Here is a 25,035-nt window from a genome sequence, read left to right as displayed (position 1 = left end):
ACCAGAACACCAGAACACCAGGACACCCGGACCCAAGCACCCAAGCACCCAAACAGGAGCTCCTCGTGTGGTGGATTGGCCGCGAGGCATCATTCTGCATAAAGTTTTCCATTGGGCGGTCCGGCCCGTCTGTTCATGTGTCCGGGATACCGCACCGAGTGCGACATCTATGCCATGTTTACTTTGCTACTTAGAGCCGGGGCTGTTCTTGTTCCTGCAGCTTAAAGCCACAAAGTGTCTCTCCTGCCGGGTATTTAAATGTTTGGCTGTGGCTTAGACTCCGCCTCCTGCTGCTCCGTGCGGCATTTCCGGGTGTTTAGTGTATTATTTTAAGATTTGATAGGCTTTGCCCTGGGATTATGGTGGGCTTCGGTGGGCTTTTGATTTTTGGCATCGCTCGCTCCTGTTGCTCCTGCCGGGGACCATTATGCCAGGCAGTCATGCAGGAGAACACTTTAATCATAGTTCAGTAATACCCATTTTTGTGCCTCCCTCACGCTTTCTGGCATACAATTTGTTCGACTGCAAATCCCCTCGATGGCCATAACCATAGCCATGGAAGGGCCTTAACGAGCCGCACTATGCAATGCATTTAACGGAAATAATTTCTCGATTTTTATGCACTCTTAACCCTTTAATGCCGGACACATGGCATCCATTTTTGCAGCAATTTAGTCCATTAAAAATTGTTTTTCCATAATTTTTTACACCCAGCATTAAAGCGGGTCGACAAAAAGGCGAGCGAAAAAAAAACAAAACCGAAAAGAATTGATGGCGCATCGAGAGTCCATGCTCGTTAAAAATCAATCCCCCAGTGGGCGGGGCAAAGGTGTCGCCCCCCGCCCCACGCCCCACGCCCCACGCCCCTTCGTCTCGTGGTCAATATGCGAGACTATAAGTCTATATAAGCGCCAGCGCCGCCAGCAACGGCATGCAGGGGATATCCTTTCGGGTGTATCTCTGTTTGGGTCGTCTGGCGGGAGTTGCTCTATGAAAAATACGGTCATTTGGTACCTCAGCAGCGGAGGATAGATTTTTGGAAATTTCTAATAATAAAACAAATAACAGACCTTATCATGCACACGCAATGCATATTGTTTTCTCGTGGGGCCTCGTTTCTAATAATAAAATCAAATAAAAAACCTTGTCATGCACACGCATGTATGTTGTTCTCGCCTGTGCCGCCCGTGTCTCGAGTCGAGCGTCAATCAGTGTGCAGGGCATTGCATTGTCGCACTGGACTGGCCCATAATTGTTGGGGAATCACCACAAACTGAGGCGCAATGAAGCGCAACACATCCACGCGACATTTCCAATCTACGCGGTGTATCTGTGCATCGTGTACGGGGCTATGGCCATGACTCCGGCTCCGGCTCCGGCTCTGGGTCCGGCGCTGGACACCTCCACCAAAATGTGTCCAATGTAACGCCACAACAAAGAACGTTAATTGACGCCAAAATGCTGCAGCATAAAAAGCACAACAAAAAGAAGCAGAGGGCATCTCCGGAAAAAAGGCAAGGGAATAACCAGCGAAGCGGAGAGCATGTGAAAAAAGAATTTGTCCGGTCGGACAAATTTTGTGGCAGGAGCTGGAGCTGGAGCTGGAGCTGGTGCTGCAGATGGAGCAGCATCAGTGCCGTGTCTTGGTCGGGTTTTCGGTAAATTTAAATGCGCCTCCGACCTGATCTCCGACCCGCGCCGAGCCGAGCCGAGCCGACTCGAGGCTCAAGTGGCTTTATTAACCCTATGAGGGGTCACACGGGTCTCCTGCCCCAATGCCCTGCCCTCCCCTCCCCACTATCCCCGTAGCAGGGAGACAGAAAGAGTGGGCGTTGTTGAATCAGCACACGTGATTAATGGCCTTTAATTATGTCAAAGCGCGACGGAAGGACTCTGTCTAGGAATGGGCTCCCGTGTGTGTGTGTGCGCAACGGTATGCCAGTTAAACGCTTGACATTAAAAAATTGACACCGTTCGGGGTGAAATGTCGGCAACGTTCTGGTTCTCTGGGGCTGGTGCTGGGGCTGGTGCTGGTGCTGGGGCTGGGGCTCCCCCTTCCAGCCGGTTGATGTGTTTTTGCTTCTCTGTGACAACTGTCTGGCACACGGAACTCGGTAGTTCCCCCCAACGAGGCTTGTCTTTTCGGCCCGGCCCGGCCCGGCCACAGCCGCCACTCCATCGACTGGGGCACAACTCCTTTGGACATTTGTTACCAAGCCCCGTGATTGTGTGTGGGCGTGTGTCTCGGTTGTCGCTTTTAATGAAAGCGTCATAAATTATGTTGCAGTTGACGAAAGCAACAGCGAAGCCATCGTCTCCGTTCGTCCGTACGGAGTCGGAGAGCTTGCACCCCGGGGAGGGTCACTTAGCATATGGCCAGCACATGGCCTTCGGAGTAGGGATCCCGTATGCTTTAAATATGTTAAACAGGTGGAGCCATTGGTGGAGCCATTTTACTCAGATTTCAAGCCACAAATGCCACCAAATATGTTAGTTCTCAGAACAGAACCGCCGCCAGATACATGATGTAGGTGGAGAAGAAGAATATGAGGACGGAAGTGCAATCCCATGGCTTCAGCTTCGAGGTCCGTTGCGGGGCCGTGGCATTCCTCCTGCGCTCGCCAATCAAGCTCGTCTCCCAGCGCAGCATTGGCGGGGTCCCCACCGAGCCTCCGGCGGTGCACTCGAGAAAGACCAGGCCGGAGAGCAGCAGCAGCAGCAGCTGGATGTACGACATTCTTGTGGGGCCAAGTGTCTCGGTTCTACTGCTCGATTGTGGCCAGACTCGTTCGAAATTCGAATTGAGTGAACAGGTAAAGCACACATGACTTGTTTGCACAGCAGTGCTCTTTGTGTCGCTCTTTAATGTTCGGAGAACTGATATCCACAGAGTTTGGGGCCCTCTACCCCTTCCAAGATCATCTGGAGAACTCCGCTCTCTCTTTACAGATGTTTCTGTCTCTTCATCGCTGTATCGGGTGCCTCCGTGTCCGTTTTCTTTGTGCCGGAAAAAATCTTTTCAAACCCTCGAAAATATATCGAAGCCAGCCCCCAACCCCTACCCCCCTACCCCTCTGCCCATCTGCCCTTTGCCCTTTGCTATTTGCCAAATCAAATAATTATAAAAGTTGTGCCCCCGCCACGCCCACACACCGCCCACAGGCTTTGGCACAGGACTCACAGAAACAGAACTTGAAACAAACTTTTCGCTCGACAAAGGTGCAGCGGCAAAAGTTTTGAGCCAACTAGCAAAAATTTCATTTAGGCGCATTTAGGCGTCAGCCGCAGGACGAGATCGGGGCATCCCCCCCCCCGCCCCGGATAGAGATTCTTAAAGCCAGTGCCAGTGCGAGAGCATAGAAATCATATTTGGACACAAATTTTATGCAGCCTCAGCCTCAGCGGCGTCAGCGTCGACGTCGGCGTCGGTGGCGACGGCGGCTGGAAAAGTTTTTTTGCCAACGCTGCAGGCGAAAACTTTCGCCTCAGTCTCGGAGCAGGAGGCGGAGCCGGAGACTGTGTAGGCATCCCGACATCCTGTCTGTATCCGCCGTCCCGCCGTCCCGCCGTCCCGCCGTCTGTCCGCCTTTGTGCCAATTTCAGAGTTGCAGAGCTCCACCGAAGCGTGAGAAATGCGCCACAGCCTCCGCTTTGATGGATTTGCGCCTCGAAACGGGGCCAGACCCCAAGGATGCCAGCAGAGCCGCAAACCCCACAGCCAGGCGAACCCTTTCGTTTGCATTTTCATTTCGTTTCCCACCCCTCCCCACCCCCACATCCCCCATCCAAGCCTTTCACGAAAAATTGCTCCAAACTGATGGCTCTTGAATTGTTTTGCTATTTTATTCTGAAATTCTGCTTATGCCTGCTGCTGCTCCCAGGACGAGACCTCTTCGCACGCCTAGCCGCTGAGCTGGCTGATCAGCCGGCGCTGCCGCTCGTACAGCTGCAGCATGCGGCGCCTCCTGCGCTCCTGGCGCTGCCTCCTCAGCTGGCGACGACGACGAATGAAGGCGCGTCTGCGACGCCTGGCCGCTGCCGAGCCCGAGCTCGAGCCCGAGGATCCCGAGGATCCCGAGGAGGAGGACGACGCCGTGGTCGTGTCCGAGGTCGAGGAGGCCACAGTGGTGGTGGCGGTGGAGGGAGCGACTGTTGTGGTGGCAGTGGACGTCGCGGCGGTGGTGCTGGTGGCCGAGGAGCTGGTGGTGGTGCTGCTGCTGGTGGAGGCCACGGTGGTGGAGGTGCCTGTCGCACCACCCTCCCGGGCCAGCAGGAAGCAGCCGAGGACCGCGAGGAGGAGAACGAATGAGAAGCGCATGGTGAGGTGCTGTGTGTCTGATCTGGCGATCTGTGGCGGCTTTTATACCAGATCTTGCCCAGAAGAAGGCCCCCACTCCGAGAATTCCGCCCGATTCAATCGGCAAACACCACGGTTGACCCTCGGAGGTGTTTGCGCAGCTTCTCGATTGACATTGGTCTCGGTACACCCAACAAGCAGTTCTTTTGGCGGCTCGCGAGTGGGTCGCGTGTGGGATTAGTGGTCTGTTGGGGCAGAACCCATTCTGAGGGGCTATAGGCTCTAGGCGGGCAAATACTTCCTGCAACGTGGATCGGTGGGTGGATCGACGGATGGGTGGATGCATTTACACGGACAGATATTCGAGGGTGGTGCCCATCGGTACGGCAACAGACCGACAAGACGCTTCATGGGGAACTAGTCAAGGACGAGTCTTTCAGGCTATTGTAATGCTCCAATCATTATCCAACGTTTCTAATGGCAATTGTCATACGCAAGGTGATCTGCTATCCCCCATAGAACCCGTGATAATGCCTCTCCTGGAGATGTACTGAAGATGGTCCCGATCTTCAAGGGAACCATCGGTACACCTACAGGATGTGGACTTCCCAAACGGGCGCTATGCACAGTACAGTCTCTGCCCTCCCTTCAGTGAATAATCAACCGAATCCCATAGATCGGGGATCGGGGATCGGGGATCGGTGGGTCCCACTCCCAGCCCCAGTCCCAGAGATGGATTTTGGATGTAAAGGAGGGCGCATCGGAATACATTTTCAAAATACTCGTATATTCAATTTTTTCATATTTCAGCGGTGCTTAAAGGTAAGTGTTTCAAGAGTGGGCGATCTCTCGGATGCGTCTCCGAGCTGCCGCTTATCCTTGGAGCTGGTTGATCACGCGGCGCTGGTTCTGGATGCGGTTGCGGAGCCTCTGGGTCTGGCGCTGCCTCTGGCGCTCGCGGCGCTGGCGCTGACGGGCCAGACGACGACGCAGGCGTCTGCGGCGCCTGGCCGCTGCCGAGCCCGAAGATCCCGAGGAGGAGGACGACGCCGTGGTCGTGTCCGAGGTCGAGGAGGCAACGGTGGTGGTGGCGGTGGAGGGAGCGACTGTTGTGGTGGCAGTGGACGTCGCGGCGGTGGTGCTGGTGGCCGAGGAGCTGGTGGTGGTGGTGCTGCTGGTGGAGGCCACGGTGGTGGTGGTGCCTGTGGCACCACCCTCCCGGGCCAGCAGGAAGCAGCCGAGGACCGCGAGGAGGAGAACGAATGAGAAGCGCATGGTGAGGTGCTGTGCTTGATTCTGGCCCCGCGTGGGGCTTTTATACCGGCAGTCGTCTGCGTTGGGCTTCGTAATTGTTGTAATCAAGCGATAGTTCCACTGTTTTAATATTGGAATTCGGCAATGTGTGCACAGCTTGTCGGCCGACATTGGTTTCTTTATTTAGCCAAATACTGGGCTCTGGGTGTTAGCTTAGGTGGAGATCACAATGTATTATTGTAACCGTTCAAATGGTTGGAAAAATACGCTTTGGGAAGAGGAAGAAGCAGTCGCGTTTCAGTCGTCAGCAGAATATGCGCAGCACTGTGGATAAGTCTTTGACTTCTTTGTCGTTCACGATAGACAGATTCATTAATTAATGGCAGATTTAAACAGGAGAAAACCCTGGACTATTTGTACTATTTGTATTCCTAAGACCTAAGAAGAATTCTCATAAGACTCCTCCTAAGATCGTGGCCTATGTTCCTTTTAGTTTTTTAGACATTTGAAAAGAGACTAAAAACAAGCATCGAATCTTATTCCAATTTATTTTTCAATTATATATCTGGTAATAGTCAGAACTATATCATTCTAAGGAGTTACTGTGAGGTGGCCACCAATTAGCTGGGCAAAGTTAAACGAACAGCCGCCCTCTGCGTCAGTGGAGCTCTTCGAAGTACACCAAATGATGCGCTAAACGCCATGCTATGCCTCCAGAGCCTTGACCTTGCAGGCAAAGAGCGGGCAGACTCTGAACAATGGGTACCTCAGCACATATACGTAGGTCACCCATCCATACTAAATAAAAACAACATTGTCTCAGCAAGAACGGACTATCAAGTGCCAAGGGAGTACACGGATACTCCATTCAGCATCATCATCCCTCACAGAGACGAATGGCTCGAGGGACTCCTAGGCCCAGCATCTTTACGGATGGCTCGAAGCTGGACGGCAGGGTCGGAGGAGGAATATGCTCTGAACAGCTAAACATAAGGCAATCTTTCAGGCTTCCGGATCGCTGTAGCGTCTTCCAAGCGGAAGTTACAGCCATCAGGGAGGCTCTGCCTCATTTGGGTCCCAGGCCACCGGGACATCGAGGGCAACTGCAGAGCGGGTACTACGACCCCCCTTCTCCAAAATAAGGAGGATATTTTTATGCCTATGGCTCATCAGAAAAGAGTAATACAAGCGACTGACAGACGAAAAGTGGCAAATAGGGTCACGTTGTCACACAACTCGGCAAACATGGCCGACCATAGACAAGAAGCGCACCCCAGAGCTCTGCAAACTAGGCAGGGAAAGATGTAGCGCAGTCATAAGTTCCCTCACAGGAGACTGGCAAACAGGCTGGGTGCCCCACACAATGATTTCTGCCGCAGCTGCAGAGACGAGGACGAGGACGAGGAGGAGACAGTGGAACGCCTGTTCTGCTCCTGTCCGGCTCTCAGCAGAAGAAACGACATCTCGGAGATGTCTACGTTATGTCCTACGAAGATCGCAAACTTTATAAGAGCATCTGGCTGGGACAACTGCTGACATGAAGTCTCACTTGCAGGAAGGGAATGATCCCAAGCGGTATCAATCTCCAAGCGAGCCTGGCAGCCACCTCTACCTAACCTAACCTTCCTTTTCAATTGGGCTTTGGAGTAGTAATCTTTCAAGGGCGATTTGGCTTTGGATTGGGATGCGAACCTTGCTTGATGTCTTGCCTTTTGTCCTGCTATCTCATCTTCTACGACTTTGAGGTTCAGGTCTCTGTGGATGTTCTCGTTCCGGAGGTACCAAGCCATCTCCCACGGTCACTGGATGGAGGGATAGTCTTAGGTGGGAATCTGGAGCGACTATGAATCGCGGTGTCATCGCTGCGTGGATGTTTCACCATTTTACAGGCAGTGGGAATATTCCCTGCGCTAAGAGTCGGTGGAAAATCAGCTTCGCCTCTGAATGATTACTCGGATCGAGGGGAATCCTATTTACACAATTATCGGATCTGTATCTAAACAGTTTATCCCTGTATCTTCCAAGTTGCGGGACACGAGTACTGCAGTACCTTCCTTTGGAGTTTTTGGTGGATTAAATCCTCTTCATTTCGTAGATTCAAGTGTTCCATGGCTCTATTGCTTGTGGCTCTATTTTTCGACTATCAATTGACCAAAAATCAATAACAGATATCCCTGTAGCCGAAAATTTCGTTTTGGGAGTCATTATAAGATGTTGAATACATTTTTGAAATGTTCTTTATTTGCGTTCTACGTCCCGATAGGATCTCAGTGAATTCCGAAAGTTCTTTGGTCTGAAAAATATCCTCGCCTATCCCCGACGGTTGCGGCGCTGCTGCCTCCTTCGCTGCTGCTGGCGGCGCTTCTGGGCCTGCCTCCTGCGGCGCTGGCGGGCCAAGCGCGCTCGTCGCCGACGTGCCTGGATCCTGCGCCGCCTGGCAGCCGCGCTGGCGGAGGCGGAGGTTGTCACCGAGCTCGAGTCCGACGCCTCTGTGGTCGCCGACGCCTCTGTGGTCTCCGATGCGCTGGAGGGGCTGGCAGTCGTCGAACCAGTGGAGGCGCCAGTGGCGGGACCAGCAGTGCTGCTCGCCGCACTCTCCGTCGCCCCGACTGTGGTGCTGTCCGTCGACGACTCGGTGGAGGTGTCCGTTCCCTCGCAGCCTACCCGCTGGGAGAGGAGCAGGCAGCCGAGGAGGCCAAGAAGCAGAACCAACGTGAGACGCATCGCCGAGTCGTTTGTCCAGATTCCCAAAATGCAAAGCCTTTTAAGCCAAATCCTTCCCGGAAGCAGACCTCCATTGATGATTACAGCGCCACCATCAGATCATGCACATAATCCGCCATCCATGAGCACAGAGTCGATTCTCTCCAAGTCTTAGCCAACCTCTGTTTTGGGTATTTCCAGCATTGACGTTCTCCAGATACGAAGTGGGGCAAACAAAAATATTTACACAATGTCGAGCCAAATGGTTACACGGCTTTCTGGGGCCCGAGATCAGTATAAAAGCCCCACGCGGGGCCAGAATCAAGCACAGCACCTCACCATGCGCTTCTCATTCGTTCTCCTCCTCGCGGTCCTCGGCTGCTTCCTGCTGGCCCGGGAGGGTGGTGCCACAGGCACCACCACCACCGTGGCCTCCACCAGCAGCACCACCACCACCAGCTCCTCGGCCACCAGCACCACCGCCGCGACGTCCACTGCCACCACAACAGTCGCTCCCTCCACCGCCACCACCACCGTTGCCTCCTCGACCTCGGACACGACGACAGCCTCCTCCACCTCGGGATCGTCGGGCTCGGCAGCGGCCAGGCGCCGCAGACGCCTGCGTCGTCGTCTGGCCCGTCAGCGCCAGCGCCGCGAGCGCCAGAGGCAGCGCCAGACCCAGAGGCTCCGCAACCGCATCCAGAACCAGCGCCGCGTGATCAACCAGCTCCAAGGATAAGCGGCAGCTCAGAGACGCATCCGAGAGATCGCCCACTCTTGAAACACTTACCTTTAAGCACCGCTGAAATATGAAAAAATTGAATATACGAGTATTTTGAAAATGTATTCCGATGCGCCCTCCTTTACATCCAAAATCCATCTCTGGGACTGGGACTGGGGCTGGGAGTGGGACCCACCGATCCCCGATCCCCGATCCCCGATCTATGGGATTCGGTTGATTATTCACTGAAGGGAGGGCAGAGACTGTACTGTGCATAGAGCCCGTTTGGGAAGTCCACATCCTGTAGGTGTACCGATGGTTCCCTTGAAGATCGGGACCATCTTCAGTACATCTCCAGGAGAGGCATTATCACGGGTTCTATGGGGGATAGCAGATCACCTTGCGTATGAAAATTGCCATTAGAAACGTTGGATAATGATTGGAGCATTACAATAGCCTGAAAGACTCGTCCTTGACTAGTTCCCCATGAAGCGTCTTGTCGGTCTGTTGCCGTACCGATGGGCACCACCCTCGAATATCTGTCCGTGTAAATGCATCCACCCATCCGTCGATCCACCCACCGATCCACGTTGCAGGAAGTATTTGCCCGCCTAGAGCCTATAGCCCCTCAGAATGGGTTCTGCCCCAACAGACCACTAATCCCACACGCGACCCACTCGCGAGCCGCCAAAAGAACTGCTTGTTGTGTGTACCGAGACCAATGTCAATCGAGAAGCTGCGCAAACACCTCCGAGGGTCAACCGTGGTGTTTGCCGATTGAATCGGGCGGAATTCTCGGAGTGGGGGCCTTCTTCTGGGCAAGATCTGGTATAAAAGCCGCCACAGATCGCCAGATCAGACACACAGCACCTCACCATGCGCTTCTCATTCGTTCTCCTCCTCGCGGTCCTCGGCTGCTTCCTGCTGGCCCGGGAGGGTGGTGCCACAGGCACCTCCACCACCGTGGCCTCCACCAGCAGCAGCACCACCACCAGCTCCTCGGCCACCAGCACCACCGCCGCGACGTCCACTGCCACCACAACAGTCGCTCCCTCCACCGCCACCACCACTGTGGCCTCCTCGACCTCGGACACGACCACGGCGTCGTCCTCCTCCTCGGGATCCTCGGGATCCTCGGGCTCGAGCTCGGGCTCGGCAGCGGCCAGGCGTCGCAGACGCGCCTTCATTCGTCGTCGTCGCCAGCTGAGGAGGCAGCGCCAGGAGCGCAGGAGGCGCCGCATGCTGCAGCTGTACGAGCGGCAGCGCCGGCTGATCAGCCAGCTCAGCGGCTAGGCGGTGGCGGGAGGAGCCCTCGGCCAGCGAGGGGGCGGAAGCTAATACATAAATAAAGCCCAAGATGCCTTTAAAGAGAAGTGTCCTTTAAGTCTTGTCCGCTTGGGGGATTTGTGGTGCGGGTTCCCTGGGTGCCTTCCGGCGCATCATCCTATAAGCCCTGCCGGCACTGGCTCTTTGGCTCTTTGGGGCACTTTATCAGCGCTTAAACACATCTCCATCTCCAGCTCCATCGCGGGCCGCCCCCACGCACATTTACATAGTTCGCATTCAATCAGTCGGGAGCACAGATGTGGCATCCCCGCATCCCCGCAACCCCGCAATCCTCAATCATCAATCCTCAATCCTCAATCCTGGGCTGGCAGACAATTGGCCCTCTCCCAGGAGTTTATTGTGCCCGGGATTGAGCGCTTAAAAATGCTTTCCTTGTAGCCAAAAGAGAGTGGCAGTGAGCCAGTGAGCCGCAGCCAGGAATCAAATCAAATAAAATATTCATTTTGATCTTTGAACTGTGCATAAATATGCAGCTGCCGAAGGGGAGGGGCCTGGGGAGGGGGGTACTTGTACGAGTATCTGCGATACGTATACAAATTCTGTGTGTATAAATGTATAAAAGATGCGGTTTGGCGACGGCACTTCATCATCTTGCTCGTCCTCGTCCTCGTCCGCGTGCGACACCCCCCCGCGCCCCCTGGGGCCCCCCTGAAAGAGAAAATGGAAAAAGGAAAATGATTTCGCATTTGGCCCCATTGTGTGGGGAATCGAAGAAAAAGCGGATATGAATAGCTGGAGTGGAGCGCCGCCTCGTGCCACTGCGAATCGATTCAAGATTAGGGTTAAGGGATTTAGTCGGAGCCACAGTTGCCATAGTATTCCAAGGCAAATTTATGGCTTTGTGTCCGTTAATTGCTCGACGGAAGAGCTCGTCCGTGGAACCAATTTCGGATCAGATTTGCCTGCCACAAAGCCACTGAGGAGGTGACTGCGGCCTCGAGCCACTAAAAGGGAGCTGAGATCCCTGATTGTTGACAGACCTTGCAGACCTCTTAGCCACCTCTAAGTAGGGAAAAAAGAGCACTCAACCTCTGACGAGTGTCTTCCCCTAGTTTCGGTACTCTCACACCCCAGGAACACGGGTAAGGAGGGAGGGAGGGAGCTTCTTCTCGCCCTTCTCGCGGAGACAGTTATTAGAATCGAGAGCAGGCATCGGCCTCGATGAGGTTAACCTTTGAGACTTGTGCCGGGCCTAAGCCCGATGTCCCGGATACCTGTACCACTGCACCGCAACACGGAATTGGCCTTGTTTCGAGATTTAAGTGAGATTGGAGCCGTGTTGAGTAAGCCTGCAAAACAGGAGATTTATAGCCCCAAAATGTCCTGGTCCCTGGTCCCTGTCTCTGTCCCTGGCCCATAATCAACTAATTCAATAAACCCACAGCAGGGGGGAGACACCAGTCCCTGGTAGTGGGGTGGAGGGGGGAGTCTCTTCGAATGTTCTGCCGAATAACATGAGGCTCTGTGATTTATACCCAGGGAGTGTGAAATACAACGAAATAAAACGAAAATTTCCTCTGCGGCCGAGGGGATATGTGAGCGTCCTGAATGTCCTGAATGTCCTGTATCCTTGTAGCTACAACTTAATGCGCAACAACGAATGGCATGCAATGACCAAAAGAAAACCAACAAAAAAATAACAGAAAAGAATCAAATATATGTCTTCTTTACCCCCCAACCACCCCCCACCCTCCCCGTTTGGAGCTCGAGGCTCTGAGATTGTTTAGCATGTCCTTTGCTATTCAAACAATTTGCATATCCTTTTAGTGCAGCGAGTGGACTTAAGAAATCAACAACAACAACAACAACAGCTGCAGGCATACTAGGAGGAGGTGCGAGGAGTGTGTCCTGGACGCAGGCATACTAGGAGGAGGTGCGAGGAGTGTGTCCTGGACGCAGGCATACCAACACGACAGTCAACCAAAATCCAATGTCAGCTCAAGAATTCCAGAGCCAGAGCGGGGAAGAGCACCCAGAGCCGGAGTCCTGGATGAATGCCCGTCAAATCCTGGGACGCTCCTTTCGGGGGGGTAGGAGCCGGAGTCCCCTCCGATTTGGCCACATTTTATTTGTGGAAAACAAACCTCTGGCGAAAGCAGTTGGACTCCGGGTGCTCCAAGGGTATTCGTTCCTTGGATAGAGTTTTATTTAACACGTTCGAGGGGTGGCCAGGCGAGCTTTAATGCCAGAGGGGGGGGAGCGGGGAGGGCTGCACAGACGGAGGGATGTATTCAAGTGAATAGGTCCGCGTCCTTGCGGAGCTCCACTGCGGACCCGTCCTCGTCCCCGTCCCCGTCCACGACCAGTTGGCAGCCATAATATTTATGCGCAGACGTTGCTCAATAAGCTGCTCAAGGATTTATTAGCCAAATGGACAGATTTGACTGGCTGGCAGGCTGGCTGGCTGGCTGGCTGGGATGCAAGTCGTGCTGGCTGGCTGGCTGGCTGGCTGGCTGGCTGGCCTGTGGCATGTGGCATGTGGCATATGTGTGAGGCTGCCAAGTGGTCCTTCCACCGGGAGAAATCTGCCTGTCGTTGCAGAGACCTTAACGCCACATTAGAGAAATGTTCATTGCCTGGGGGGGGGGCGGGGGATGAGGGTGGGTCGGGGGGTGGTGGCTCCCAAGTCGTAGCCAACTTATTGATGAATGTTTTCAAAATGTTTGCATTGAATGGCAATTTTTCAAGATTTACTGCAATCGGAAGAACCCTTTTGGGGTGCCTCCGTGGGGGTGTCGGTGGGTGGAGAGCAGCTGGCCCACGACTGCGTGGCGGGGGGCGGGGGGTGCGGAGGGGTGTGGCTTTGTGTGCCTGTCTAATGGAGCTTAAATGGCCGTTGGCTTGACCCCTCAACTTTTTCTTGGCCGTTGAAAAAGTTTTCCCCAAGTTCAACAAAGTGAAAACAAATGCATTGTGTGTGTGTGGATCGGATTGGGGCATTTTCGAGGGCTTAGCACAATGAAATTCACCTTTTTGCACCTTTTTTTTACCCCGCCCCACCACCCTATTTCCCTTTGTGGTCCAGGGGGGGCGGGCAAGGGGGCTTGCAGATTTGTCGAGAGATTTGTGCTGCTTGTATTCCGTTGCCCCTTTTCGAGGCCCATTATGCGCGGTAATTGAAATTGAAATTGTGATTGGCAATCAGTGGCAACTTGTTAGCATTCCGTTGGCATTGTTACAGTCGCTTTATTGCTTCCTCAGTGAATCCAGTCAGCCAGTCCCCAGTCCCCAGTCTCCAGTCCCCCCACCCATAAATCATAAAACACCCGAGAGCCCCCCGAGAGCTGGGGCCACCTTCAAATGGCCAAAAGCGTTTTTAAAAACTGTCACCGTCAACGCCGGATCACAATAAACACGACGGACACAAACACACAATTGGCAAACATTTCATTGCGAATATATTGAATAATAATTCGATGATATTTGGACCTTTTGTGGGCCTTTTGTTTTCATCCGGGGCTCGGGGCTCGGGGCACCCGGGGCACCCGGGATGGCGCTCCATTTTAATTCAATTTGTGGATGCGGCGCCAAAAACCATGCAAATGTCGAGTGTCACGCCGAACGAACGTTTCAAATGCCCAAAAATATGACAAATCTAATAGAAGATGACACTGATGGATAGACAGATTTTAGGGGAACACCACCAGGTCCCCACCAGGCCCCCACCAGGCCCCCACCAGGGCCCTCCCGCCGGGCGATACTTTTAGGAGACCTGCTCTTGTTGTTGGTAAACAATTTTATTTGCTTTTGCTGCGGCTAACATGAAAGTGAGTGAGAGGGAGAGATAGAGATAGAGAGAGAGAAAAAAAAACACGAAAAATACCATTGAGACATGAGACACGATCCCGGGAAGGGGGCGGCGGCGGCGGGGGATCACCATTGAGGAGGCACCGCTCCTAGACGGTCTTGGGCAGCATGGCGAATATGCCAGGCTTGAGGTTGTTCACGTCCTGGACGTTGAACTCCCCGGTGAAGTGATCGTCCATTATGAGAGTGCGCTTCTTGGCGGCGTCCAGCAGATGGGCCTGCCAGATGATGTCGAACTCGAGCTCCGGCAGCATGGCGGTGGTCGGGTCCTCGGGCCACCAGAACTTGTTGATGAAGTACGCGCCCTGTAAGTGACGAGTGCGGAGTGAGTGGGGGTGGAGTTTGCGATGCAGCTTGTACCGGCCCTGGAACGTGGCCTGGCCGTGAGACGGGGACTCTCTGTGGATGCGGCACTCACCTTGGCGATGGGGCAGTTGTCGATGATGTGGCCGAACTCCCGGATGAAGCCGTGCACAAAGCGGCCCACGGGCGACTGGTTCGCGAAGCCCAGGATGCGGCACACGTTGAGGGTGGTCACCAGGGTGGTCGTGTAGTGGGAGTCCACCTTGTTGGTGATGCGCACCTCCAGGTGGATGTCGACGTCCTTCAGCTCCTGGTGCACCTCCATCGAGAAGTTCAGGTGCGGATCGCTGTTGTCGTACACCACCTTGTGGCTGACGAACTTCTCGTCGCTCCAGATTTTGATCTCCTTGAATTTGGGCCGCATCATTTTCTGGAATGGTGCGCGGAGTGGAGGAGGGCAGAAGTGGGGATTAGAACCGGCTTGAAGGCCCAAACGGAGCACTCACCTCGGCCAGGGAGCCGTGGCAGATGGCCAGCAGGACTTGCACCACAACTAGAGTCTTCGGTAACATGATGGACCAGCTCGTGGACTTCACTGGCTCTTCTCAGCGGCTGGCCCGCCTTTTATAGCCGATCCAGGCTGCTAATGGTCCAAGTGATTTCGATTTCGATCGGGCAGGCCTCAGTGCGTTTGCAAAGTCCATATCCACCTCCATTTAGTTGACCTAATTCCCCGTGGCCACCGATTGGATCGATTTGGGGGCTGGCTAATGCCTGCACCGCTTTGCCCTCCATTGAGGCCTGACTAATCGCCCAATTGCCGGAATATATAAGTGGCGGCTAATTGCAAAAGTGTCCCAGTGTCCCCCCAGTGGGTAAATTGAAACAAGATGCGTGTGGTGCCCACGCTAAACCGAAGCTCGAGCTGGTGCTGGTACTCCCCGGTGCTGCTACTCTTGGTGCTTGGCCCCATGACGGGCGCCTGGGTGAGTTCCCCGGGCCGTGCGGGGGGATGAGGAAACACTCTGCAGCACCGACTAAATGACCCTCCCCACCTCCCCCCCCCAACCGCGACAGCGTTCTTTCAAGGTGATCCTCACGGGCGTGGAGTACGAGGCCAACGGCAAAGTCGTGGACCTGAACGTGCAGCTGCACAACGACTCGGGCGACTCGAGGATCAGCGTGGACGTGACCACACACGCGGACCTGCCGGACGTCCAGCTGCAGATCAACGTGGCCCTGGAGACGGACACGGGCAACTACTCGACGCTGATCAACCGAACCGTGAACTTCTGCAAGATGATGAAGCAGCGCAGCTCGGATCCCCTGGTGCGGCTCCTCTACGACGACCTGCTCAAGCACGGCAGCTTCTTCAAGGAGTGCCCCGTCCGGAGCGGCACCTACAGCCTCCGCGGCTACAGGGTGGACGAGGAGACGCTGCCCAGCTTCCTGCCCGAGGCAAACTTCAAGCTGGTCGTCCTCATCCTCAGGCCCAAGAACGAGATGCTCTCGCGGACCACCATCTATGGGCGCATCGACAAGTCCAAGGGATTCGACAATCTCAAGAGGTTCAGCCTAGGCTGAGAAGAGAGAGAGACAGCGAGAGAGAGACAGGGAGAGAGCTTCCTCCAATAAAGACACGAGAACCCAAACCCCAGAACCCCAGACTGTCTGTAGTTTAGTATGCAAAATGCCTTTTGTCGCACGATTGACGTCGTCATTGTCGCCTTGTGCTGCTCCCCATTCCCCCCTCCCCCCACCACCATCATCCGCATCCCATTCCATCCCAGAGGCTTCTCTCCATCTCGTCACGTGTTTGCCTGCTCGACTGCGAAATTCGCATGTTTGCCCAACGACGACGACGACGACGACGACGACGGTGACAAGCTGTCTGCAGGCAGCCGTCGGCGGAGGCAGCGCAATTGATGACGATGATAATGGCACCAGAGGGGGGGGGGGGGGGGCGGAGGGGCACCAGAGGATGGGTGCACCTGATGAGCAACAGACGACAATGATTTAGGTAGGAACTGCTCGAGTGGAGACACCACCCGCCACCCCCCACCCCCCATCCCCCACATGGCACCCACACACATGTCAGACGGCGAGAGTCGGCAATAGTCAGGTCTCATATTCATAAGCAGATCCCGAATAGCCACGTAACCAGAGCCTACGGAACTTGGCACAAAAACTTGTAGATATCTAAGAGATAGAGACAGGGCACCCCCCTCCGTCCCCAGCCCCGCCTGTAATTAAGGATGCACTGCACATCGCACCCGCGTTTGAGAGTCGTTGACAGCGCCACTCCATGAGTCATTCCGGTAGCCAAATACTTGGTTTTTTACCCCATCTATATATCTAAGGCCCGGCCTCGTTGCGAGGGCGATAAATCTCGCGTAGAAAAGTGCAATAACTTAGAGGCTGGCGGCTCCTTTGAGGAGCGTTCTCTCTCTCCCTGCACAGAGCTACCCCTATATCATTTCGGGACCGAAGCCGGGGCCTGATCGTAATTGCTTCAGCCGTGTCTCGGCTCTCCGAGTGTTACTTTGAATAATGGATATGGATGTCCATTCCGTCCATCCCGTCCACCCGTTTATGTGTCTGTTGTTCCAACTTTCGCAGTGTCCTTCCGTCCACGGGAGGGGGACGGGGGGCTGGCTGTAAATTTATGCAATTATCGTTTCGCTTGAATTGTCCGAAATTAAATTTGTTATATAAAAATGTTAATTTTTGTACGTTTCGTTCCGTTCTGTTTCTGTTTCTGTTTCTTCTGTTGTATACGCATTCAATTATCGACATTTGAGTGACTTTTATTGAATTTATTCCATTGCCTGTTGCCTGCTGGCTGTAAATGAAATGCAATCGAGTTGTCGCGTTTTTTTCGGCTATAAGGTTATCAATTATTATTGTCACATTGTCGCAGATTGATTGGGGATTGGGGATTGGGGATTGGGCCACTCTTTGGCACTCTTCGATTCCAATCAGGTGCTCGCATAAAACCCGATAGACCCGGGCCAAAATCCGTTTCCAAATTGCATTTAAATAGTTCTGCTGCTGGAATAACCGGCAAATAAATTATGTGAGATAATAAAACGACTCGCGGCAGTCCGAAGAGTGCGAAGAGCTCGAAGAAAACCTAGAAATTGGGTTAGATATATGCAAATCGAACCCAAGGGAAGGAAGAATATTGATGAGCCGCCGACTGTGGGTTGGGTTATGGATTCACGGCCCAGTTATGGATGATAGACCACCACTCCCAGTTATGATGGGGCGGATGGGCGGGTGGGGCAGGGTTCGTTGAACTGCCCCCTAGATTATATCACAGGTCTTCTTCCCAGCGCTGTCGCTGGCGACGACGCTTTCTACATTTCAATTGAAGATTCCGGCAAGACCTTAACCCCGAAAGCGGCGGTTCTTTGGGTTAGAAATCCCCCCCCCCCGCTCCCAAAAAATTTGCATTCGCTCCGTCTCCGATCTGCAGTCGAAATCAAACTTCAATTGGAATGCAAATGGTGGCCCCGCGCGGGGCCAGGCCAAAAAGAAAGGCGAAAGGGTGTTAAACTATATTTGAAGTCTCTCCGGTCGCCATATCGGACGGATGGACGGATGGACGGACGGACGGATAGATGGATGGCTCCGAGTTTCTTGATTGTCGGGTTCAATGGCTTTGCCAAAAGTTTCTCTCCCACTCTTCTCTTTTTTTTTGTGTTTTTCGCGAGCTTGAGTGAATTGAAATTTAAAGTTTTTGCAAATGCCGCGAGCCGGAGTCGGAGCCGTAGCCGTAGCCGTAGCCGAAGCCGAAGCCGAAGCCGGAGTTTGTTCAACTATGAAAATCCACTTACAAAAATTATGTTAATTGCAACGAAGGAAAAGGGCGGGCCCAGCCGAAAAGAAATGAATTCTTATTAAATCAGGCCGTGGACATGGAGGGGCGGGGATGGGGATGGGGATGGGGACCCGGCATAACTGACAGACAGACAATCGGCAAACAAACAGATTGCCAAAAATAACAGTCGACGACAGCGAGTAACAGATGAAATCTCAGGCTTTTAATACTCTTTCAAGGGGCATGGAGGATGCACTTTCGAGGCAGTAATGCCACAGTTGCCAGGCATGACATTCCCCCGGGGGAATGCTGGAACAACCGTCTAGGGTATCCCCATCTTCGGACCTCCTTTCTCTTGGCGGGGAGGGGGGGGCTGCGACGCCAGTCAAAGGGCCCCAGACCGAGCCCAATATTTGCACTTTGAAGCATTTTGCCAGCTGAGAGTTAATTTTCACAGTCTTTTGGCATCTTTGTCTTGTACATTATTGGCTCTGTGCCGGGCTCTCTGCCGGGCTCTGTGCCGGGCTCTCGGCTCAGACATCATGAAGGGCTTGGCAAATAATCGGGCGAGGCAGGCATTTGGTAATCAGTTTTTGCTAAAGTTTTAATGCATTTAAAATAAAGTTATACCCCGATGGAAACCCAGAAGTGGGGCCCCCCTCTTTCCGCATAAAAAAACTGACTAGAATCGAAAGAATTTATTTGTTCCTGCTCGCCGCCGGCGGCGTCGTCAGCGGCGTCGTCAGCGACGTCCTCCTTGTCGACCAACTTATTGCAATTGCTACAAATTTTTACATAAATTTACGCTATGACAAGGCTCCCCCTCCATCCTCCATAGCCCCCTCCCCTCCCCTCTCCTCTCCTCTCCTAGTTCTAGTTCCTCGCATTATGCAGGCCACGTTGGCATTTTCCGTATTTTTTTCCAGCGGCTAAGGGGATTCTTTTTGTGCGAGGATTCGTGGTGGTGGCTCCTTGCCGTTTGAGTCGTTTCTTTTATTTTTTTTTGTTCCCAGGTGGAAATCCACTTTCAATTGTTTGGGGGGCCCTGCCTTTGGCGTCCTGGAGGTTTACATATTGCTCATTTCGGGCTGGGGGGAGGTCCTGGTCCTGGAGCGGACTCCTCGCTTATTGCCGCTGTCTGTTGAAGTGTAAACATTTTCGCAGAAGGTGTAAATAAAATCTTGTAAAGCGTTGCCACTGCCTCTGGCTGCCGCTCCTCCACCTCCTCCTCCCCCTGCTCCTGCGGAAGTCTGCTAAGCTCCTGCCATTCCCTGATTGTTTGTTCCCTTCCCGATTGGGCAGATCCTCCTCTCTCCGCCTCTCTGTCTGTGTGTGTCAACAAAATTTGTGCAAATAAGCCGGAAAACTGGCTGAATATTGATGGAGCTCTCGACGGGGGGGCGGCGGCGGGCTTTGAGGGGGGGGGGGGTGCGATGATAGGTCCAATTCATCCAATGACAATGACCGAAAATTCCGCCTAATGGCCCTGGGGCTCGGGCCTGGGCTCTGGCTCGAAATGTTGTTTATTTTTACGAGATTCCCATTAACGTGGAAGAGCTCATTAAACGCTCGAAAATTGCCAGCGAACCGCAGCCCCAATGGGCTCCACTATTTTCCACCTATGTGTGTGCTAAAATTAATGCCAACAACTCAATAATTTCCAATAAATGAACAGCCTCCGGGGCACAGTGGGCGGAATCGGATGGAAAGTGAATATTTGCGAATTCTAGGGGAAAGTCTGGCATTTCTAAAAACAAGTTTCATGCATCCCTCGAGGGTTTGCCCGCCTTGGAAAAAGCTATAAAAATATATTTTTTAAATATCCTCAATTATTCGATTAGTTATATATTTTCTCCTAATTCTCTATGGGATCTGAATGGCTTCCAAAATTCCACAGATTTCTAAACTCCTAGTGGTTCGCGATGCATCCAATAATATGGTATCTATATCCCCTAATCGAATGTATTCCCCCCGAAATAATATCTTTATCTGGGAATTCCCATTGAACGCACCACAGATGCCATGGGCTCCACAGCTGTCCGGTGGCCGGGGGCAGGGGGCAGGGGGCCAGGGACCGGGGGCAGGGGGTGCATTTGTGGTGTCTATTTAATTACAATTGTCGCTGTCGCCGCAATCCGTGTCCTGTGCAACGGCAACTGCAATTAACGCACTCCGGCCGGAGCCAGAGCCGGACCCGGACCCGGACCCCGGGATGCATGTCGTTGAATGTGGCTGCAGAGGGGGCTTTATCTCCATCGAGGGCGGTGCTGGGCGATTATTTTACGCTCAATTATTGTTAAATATTTCACAAAATGCGAATATTTATTTTAACACACGGCAAATTGGCCCGCTCGGACCTCTCGGACCACCCGGACCACCCGGACCACTCGGACCGCTCGGTGTCCGTGTCATGTCCGTGTTTCGGTTTGCCGGCCGAGTGTCCTAATGAGATTGCAATTATTTGGCCATAAATTCGTATTATTCGGGCTTTAAAGTTCATGCACTCCTGGCACTCCTGGCACTCCAGTGGGACACATTTTTCCCTGCTCTGCTGTGCTCTGCAGGATGCTCGCCATGCTCTCGATGCTCTCCTGAATTAACCCTCGTGCAGTGACAGCATTTAATTTGAAATTATGTATTAATTAATTGGCCAACGGCACTGGACATTATAATTAAATATTTAATTTATGGCATCTAATTGGGCCATTAGTCAAGTGCGGGCCGAAAGGCCCGGAGTCCACTGTTCGTTGCACTTTGTTGACGAACTTTTTCGCCCCCGAATAAACCTCAAGGGGCAGTAAATGCGATATCAGTGGGTTCTAAACACCCAAAGCGGCCTTCAATCGTGGCTCAAACTCGTTGAAAGGGGATACATGAGGGACTGGAAGTCTATAACTTGCTATAAATAGGAATGTTTTACCTTTTCCTAGGTCCAAAATGTTCGAAATTCATCAAGAAATATTTTACAAAATTACAAATACAATTGGAATCGATTTTGAACCGTTTTTAGTCCAGATTTGAGACTATTTAGAGCCTCTTTTAGCCCCTTTTAGCCCAGTTAGGCCCCTTTTAGAAAATGGTGAAAAATATGTTATGAATCCAAGCGGCTGGAAAACCCCCAAGCAGTGTGCCGAAACGTTTTGAAACACTCTTCAAAAAAGGTGTAAATTAAAGGCGCGCCTTTGGGGTGTTGGGCTTTAAAAGTCGCAGCATACTTTTAGGCGGGACCCGAGGCCGAGCCAACACAAAGCACGTGGGCCCCCCGTCGAGTGGGGGGCTTGGCGGGGGGGCATGCATATGTGGCACTGGCTGGGGCACAGGCACAGCCACAGCAAATATTGAACAACATTGGCTGGGAATATTGAAATACTTTCGGGGACTGTTTCCGCAATGCCCTGCCTCCCTGCCTCCCTGCCTCGCTGCCTCGCTGCCCTCCGCTCCGGGGATAGTTTTTCCTTTTTGTGTTTGTCTTTTGGTTTTTCCTGCTCTCCCATTGTCTGCTGGGGATCCACCTCTGTCCCCCTCCCTGCTGCCCGTGCTATTGTCTGTTTACCTTGGGTGCTCCGACTGCATTTTCGGGGCTGTCTTTTGGGCCCAGAACGCTGCGAATTTATTGCAATCACGCACGAGATTTGTCGCTTGCGAGAAAAAGAGGCGCAGCGGAGGGGTGGGGAGGGGAGGGGCCGCCGCAAACCGCAGAATGTTGCAACTAAAAGGCCGAAAACGCATTGCGCATTAAATTTAAACTAATTGTTTGGCATTTGTAATGGCTGGGCCGCTGCGCCAAACGTTTTAATTGTGGCATCTGCCACAACAGCAGTTGCAACAAATTATTGGCAGGCTTCAAAAAGCCAATGATGCCCCAAACCAAAGGAGTGCGAGGGCTCTGCGGGTAGATTTCGACTGAAGGATACCCTCGAAACGATTCGGATGGCTTGTGAGGCGCCACACCCCACGTTTGGCTCCAATCTCCAGCCATGGACTCGACTAAAGACCTACCCTCTTCCCTTTTCGCTGGGGTAACCCATATACCCTGCTTCTACAGGGCATACAACAAACAAAAAAAAGGGACTGGAAAACCTGCATAAAAAATGTAAATTAATTTGGGGTCTGGGGTCTGTTTGCGGCAATTAATTTGAACACGCGGCTCCGCCTTTATTTCTGGTCGCGTTTCCGGTTCCGGTTTTGACTTTGGCATATGTGCGGTTACCCACCATCCCCCCAATCCCCCCAATCCCCCATCCCTCCATCCCCAATCCCCTTTGTTTATGGCTCTATTTGCAGAATGCAGTCGTTTGTTGCACGGGACGTCTGAGGGGGGCTGCATTGACTAGCTTCTGCTGACGTCCATCCTGATATATTTCAGCGGTCCGAGCCGGGCCGGACAGTGTCTGGGACTTCTATGCGGCCACTAAGGCAACAGTTGAAGGACACTAATGCCTTCGAGAGGAGAGCAGGAGCGAAGGACAGCAGTGTGTGTGTGTGTAGCCCTGTTTGCTGCTGGTAGGTTAAAGGGTTCTCCTGAGCTGTTGTTTTGTCGCACACTTTATTATTGACTCGACTAAAGATTTACCTTTCCCGATTTTCCCACTCCCACTGCCACTCCCTCTCCCTCCTTCCCTCCACCGCTCCCAGATCCCCAGTCTTTCATTTGGGCTTCGGCTTGGCCTTGCCGTAGAGCTGCTCGGGCGTTGGAATGTCGCTCACAAAGAAGTTGGCTGGAATGTAGTGGAATATCTTCTTGAGGACGTCCAGCAGAATGTCCTCGATGGTCTGGGTGATCACCGTGTAGAGGGCATCGGCCAGCATGCGCCAGTTGTCGTTGAAGAACTTGTTGGTGCTGTCCTCTGCGGCAAAGAAAAGGGCAACATATCAAGAGGGGGCACGGGGGGCACAGGGGGCACAGGGGCACGGAACGGATCGCACTCACCCAACTGCTTGTTGCCGTTGAACAGATTGGAGAAGTACGACCGGAGGCCATCCATCTTGAAGTCCACGCGGCAGTTGGTCACGTTGTAGAAGGTGAAGCCCCCCTTCGAGTACAGTCGCGTCTTGGTGTGCATCGTCACCGTCATGTTGTCGGCGTCGAGGAACACCTGGCCCCGCCCATTCAAGGGGATGAGCAGAATGCGCCCGAACAGGCTGTAGTCGCCCTTGAGCTTCATCACCGGCAGCGTGAAGGTTGTCTTCCAGCTGTAGTCCTTCTTGAAGACCCTGAAGGGATGGAAGAGGGTCAATCGGGTGTCCCCAATGGTGGTGGCTTACTGGCTGGTGACTTACTGGCTCTCCAGGACATGGGTGTGGCCGAAGCCCACGATCTTGACATTCGCCAGCTCCACTTTGAGATTGATCGCGTTGCTGTTGCCCTGCGAGATCCGGATGCGGTTCAGGTGGAACGGATCGAAGCTCTTGATGCTCGTGAGGCCGGGTATGCCTGCGAAGGGTATCCAAATGGCGATGGGGATGGCGATCTACAGACACCTGGGCTGGGCTACTCACCGTCGTTGAGCTTGTCGAAGAGCTGCTGGATGCTCTGGGTCGAGCAGTTGACAAAGTTCCTATCGGCTATCCTACACTCCTTGATGTAATCTGCTGCGGTTCGATATTCGGTTTAAGGAGACACGGCGAGAAGCCAGAGAAACAGAGATCCGGTTTAGTGGTGCAATATTTTGTTGGCCAGGGGCCGGGATCTCCGGGGCACGGGGACCCTAGAGTAGGGTCTCTGCTCTCTACACTTACGCGGCTCTGTGAGAAACCCATCGTCTCCTCGAACCAGGGAAACGGCCAAGGCCAAGCCCAGCCCAGCCACCAGCCAAGACCATCCACGTTCCGAGGGCACACTCATCGTTTACGCGTTCAAGATTCGAGGAACCGCCTGTGTCCAGTGCCTGGGGCCCAATGTCGACCAGCTCCAGCGGACTGCAAATGAAAACTGAAAATGAACTGAATGAAAAGCCCAATTTCGATTTCGATTTCCATATTTTGAGCGCGGCTTTCGTTCAAACGAAACTTGATTTGAGTGGCTTGCGAAAATTTCGCAATCCCATAGCCATAGCCATAGCGTCTGCAGTTGTTGGCCTGTTGGCTTGTTGGCTTGTTGGCCTGCTGGCTTGTTGGCCAATCTGCTGGCTGCCAAGAGAACAGTAGTACGATAGTTGTTGAGCACTTGCTGCGGCAGTTTCCACAGTTTCCACTGGCGTTTCGTCATCGATCGATCGCTTGCATCGTATCGTATCGTATCGTATCGTATCGGATCGCTGTGTGGGGAAACGAAACGAATGTTGACACTTGGCCGACCGGCTGGTTGTTGCAACATCGCGTGGACAAACATCTGGACACCGCAGGTGGAAGTCTGCCGTCCCGCCCGTCCCCCTGCAAAGGGAATTACTGTCCGTCAACGGAGGTCTTAGGACCGAAGGAGAAACAAGAAACAAGAAACGAACAAGAAACAAGTCTCTATGGCCCCCATATATCAGGATAGCTGTCAGTTGTGTGTGCCCCCCACCCCGCGCCCCCACCCCCTGGAAAAGTGGGGGGAAACTCCTTGCAAGAAGTCAGCAATTTTTCATTGCCCCATGCCCCATGCCTCGTGCCTCGTGCCTCGTGTCTCGTGCGTTTTTTAAGGGGCAATCAACTAAGTGAAGTTCTTGGCCAAAGAAACTGATTTATTGCGCTCATTTCATAAATTAAGTTATTGCATTGATGGATTCCGAAAGTCCGAAACACCGAAAGCCCCATCGAGGGAAAATCAAATTAAATGCGATTTCTCTCCCCCCTTCA

At 53.2% G+C, this 25,035-nt stretch overlaps 7 protein-coding genes across 8 annotated transcripts; 2 read left to right on the top strand and 5 right to left on the bottom strand.

Annotated features, from left to right (window-relative positions):
• Nucleotides 1–3,901: 3,901 nt before the first annotated feature.
• On the bottom strand, nucleotides 3,902–4,318 carry LOC6603431 (protein new-glue 2). The gene has a single exon (XM_002028373.2). The coding sequence runs from the start codon at nucleotides 4,316–4,318 to the stop codon at nucleotides 3,902–3,904; it is 417 nt and encodes a 138-aa protein (XP_002028409.2).
• A 766-nt stretch (nucleotides 4,319–5,084) lies between these two features.
• On the bottom strand, nucleotides 5,085–5,572 carry LOC113566497 (protein new-glue 2-like). Its single transcript, XM_026992363.1, has one exon. The coding sequence runs from the start codon at nucleotides 5,570–5,572 to the stop codon at nucleotides 5,171–5,173; it is 402 nt and encodes a 133-aa protein (XP_026848164.1). The 3' UTR covers nucleotides 5,085–5,170.
• A 2,289-nt stretch (nucleotides 5,573–7,861) lies between these two features.
• On the bottom strand, nucleotides 7,862–8,275 carry LOC6603429 (UPF0619 GPI-anchored membrane protein C1322.10). Its single transcript, XM_002028371.1, has one exon. It carries the CDS (start codon nucleotides 8,273–8,275, stop codon nucleotides 7,862–7,864), a length of 414 nt encoding a protein of 137 aa, XP_002028407.1.
• Nucleotides 8,276–8,594: 319 nt separating this feature from the next.
• LOC6603430 (protein new-glue 2) lies at nucleotides 8,595–10,268 on the top strand. 2 transcript variants are annotated; one of them, XM_026992361.1, is made up of 2 exons: nucleotides 8,595–8,877; nucleotides 10,135–10,268. In XM_026992361.1, the coding sequence occupies exons 1-2, from the start codon at nucleotides 8,595–8,597 to the stop codon at nucleotides 10,266–10,268; spliced, it is 417 nt and encodes a 138-aa protein (XP_026848162.1). The 2 variants fall into 2 exon arrangements, with proteins under 2 accessions (XP_026848162.1, XP_002028408.2); XM_002028372.2 differs by lacking the exon at nucleotides 10,135–10,268 and having other exon boundaries at nucleotides 8,595–9,021.
• Nucleotides 10,269–14,218: 3,950 nt separating this feature from the next.
• LOC6603432 lies at nucleotides 14,219–15,004 on the bottom strand. The gene is made up of 3 exons (XM_002028374.1): nucleotides 14,939–15,004; nucleotides 14,548–14,862; nucleotides 14,219–14,434 (listed from the first exon to the last, which is right to left on the bottom strand). Exons 1-3 carry the CDS (start codon nucleotides 15,002–15,004, stop codon nucleotides 14,219–14,221), a joined length of 597 nt encoding a protein of 198 aa, XP_002028410.1.
• A 318-nt stretch (nucleotides 15,005–15,322) lies between these two features.
• On the top strand, nucleotides 15,323–16,016 carry LOC113566502. The gene is made up of 2 exons (XM_026992396.1): nucleotides 15,323–15,418; nucleotides 15,510–16,016. Exons 1-2 carry the CDS (start codon nucleotides 15,323–15,325, stop codon nucleotides 16,014–16,016), a joined length of 603 nt encoding a protein of 200 aa, XP_026848197.1.
• A 6,886-nt stretch (nucleotides 16,017–22,902) lies between these two features.
• LOC113566501 (circadian clock-controlled protein) lies at nucleotides 22,903–24,100 on the bottom strand. Its single transcript, XM_026992395.1, has 5 exons — nucleotides 23,995–24,100; nucleotides 23,755–23,847; nucleotides 23,536–23,689; nucleotides 23,186–23,469; nucleotides 22,903–23,102 (listed from the first exon to the last, which is right to left on the bottom strand). The coding sequence occupies exons 1-5, from the start codon at nucleotides 24,098–24,100 to the stop codon at nucleotides 22,903–22,905; spliced, it is 837 nt and encodes a 278-aa protein (XP_026848196.1).
• Nucleotides 24,101–25,035: the final 935 nt, after the last annotated feature.

This window comes from Drosophila persimilis, unplaced genomic scaffold, assembly GCF_003286085.1.
Source record: "Drosophila persimilis strain 14011-0111.01,24,50 unplaced genomic scaffold, DperRS2 tig00000732-arrow-arrow-pilon, whole genome shotgun sequence".
Classification (NCBI taxonomy): domain Eukaryota; kingdom Metazoa; phylum Arthropoda; class Insecta; order Diptera; family Drosophilidae; genus Drosophila; species Drosophila persimilis.
Note: the sequence above shows the minus strand (reverse complement) of the source record. Positions and strands in the feature narration are given on the sequence as shown.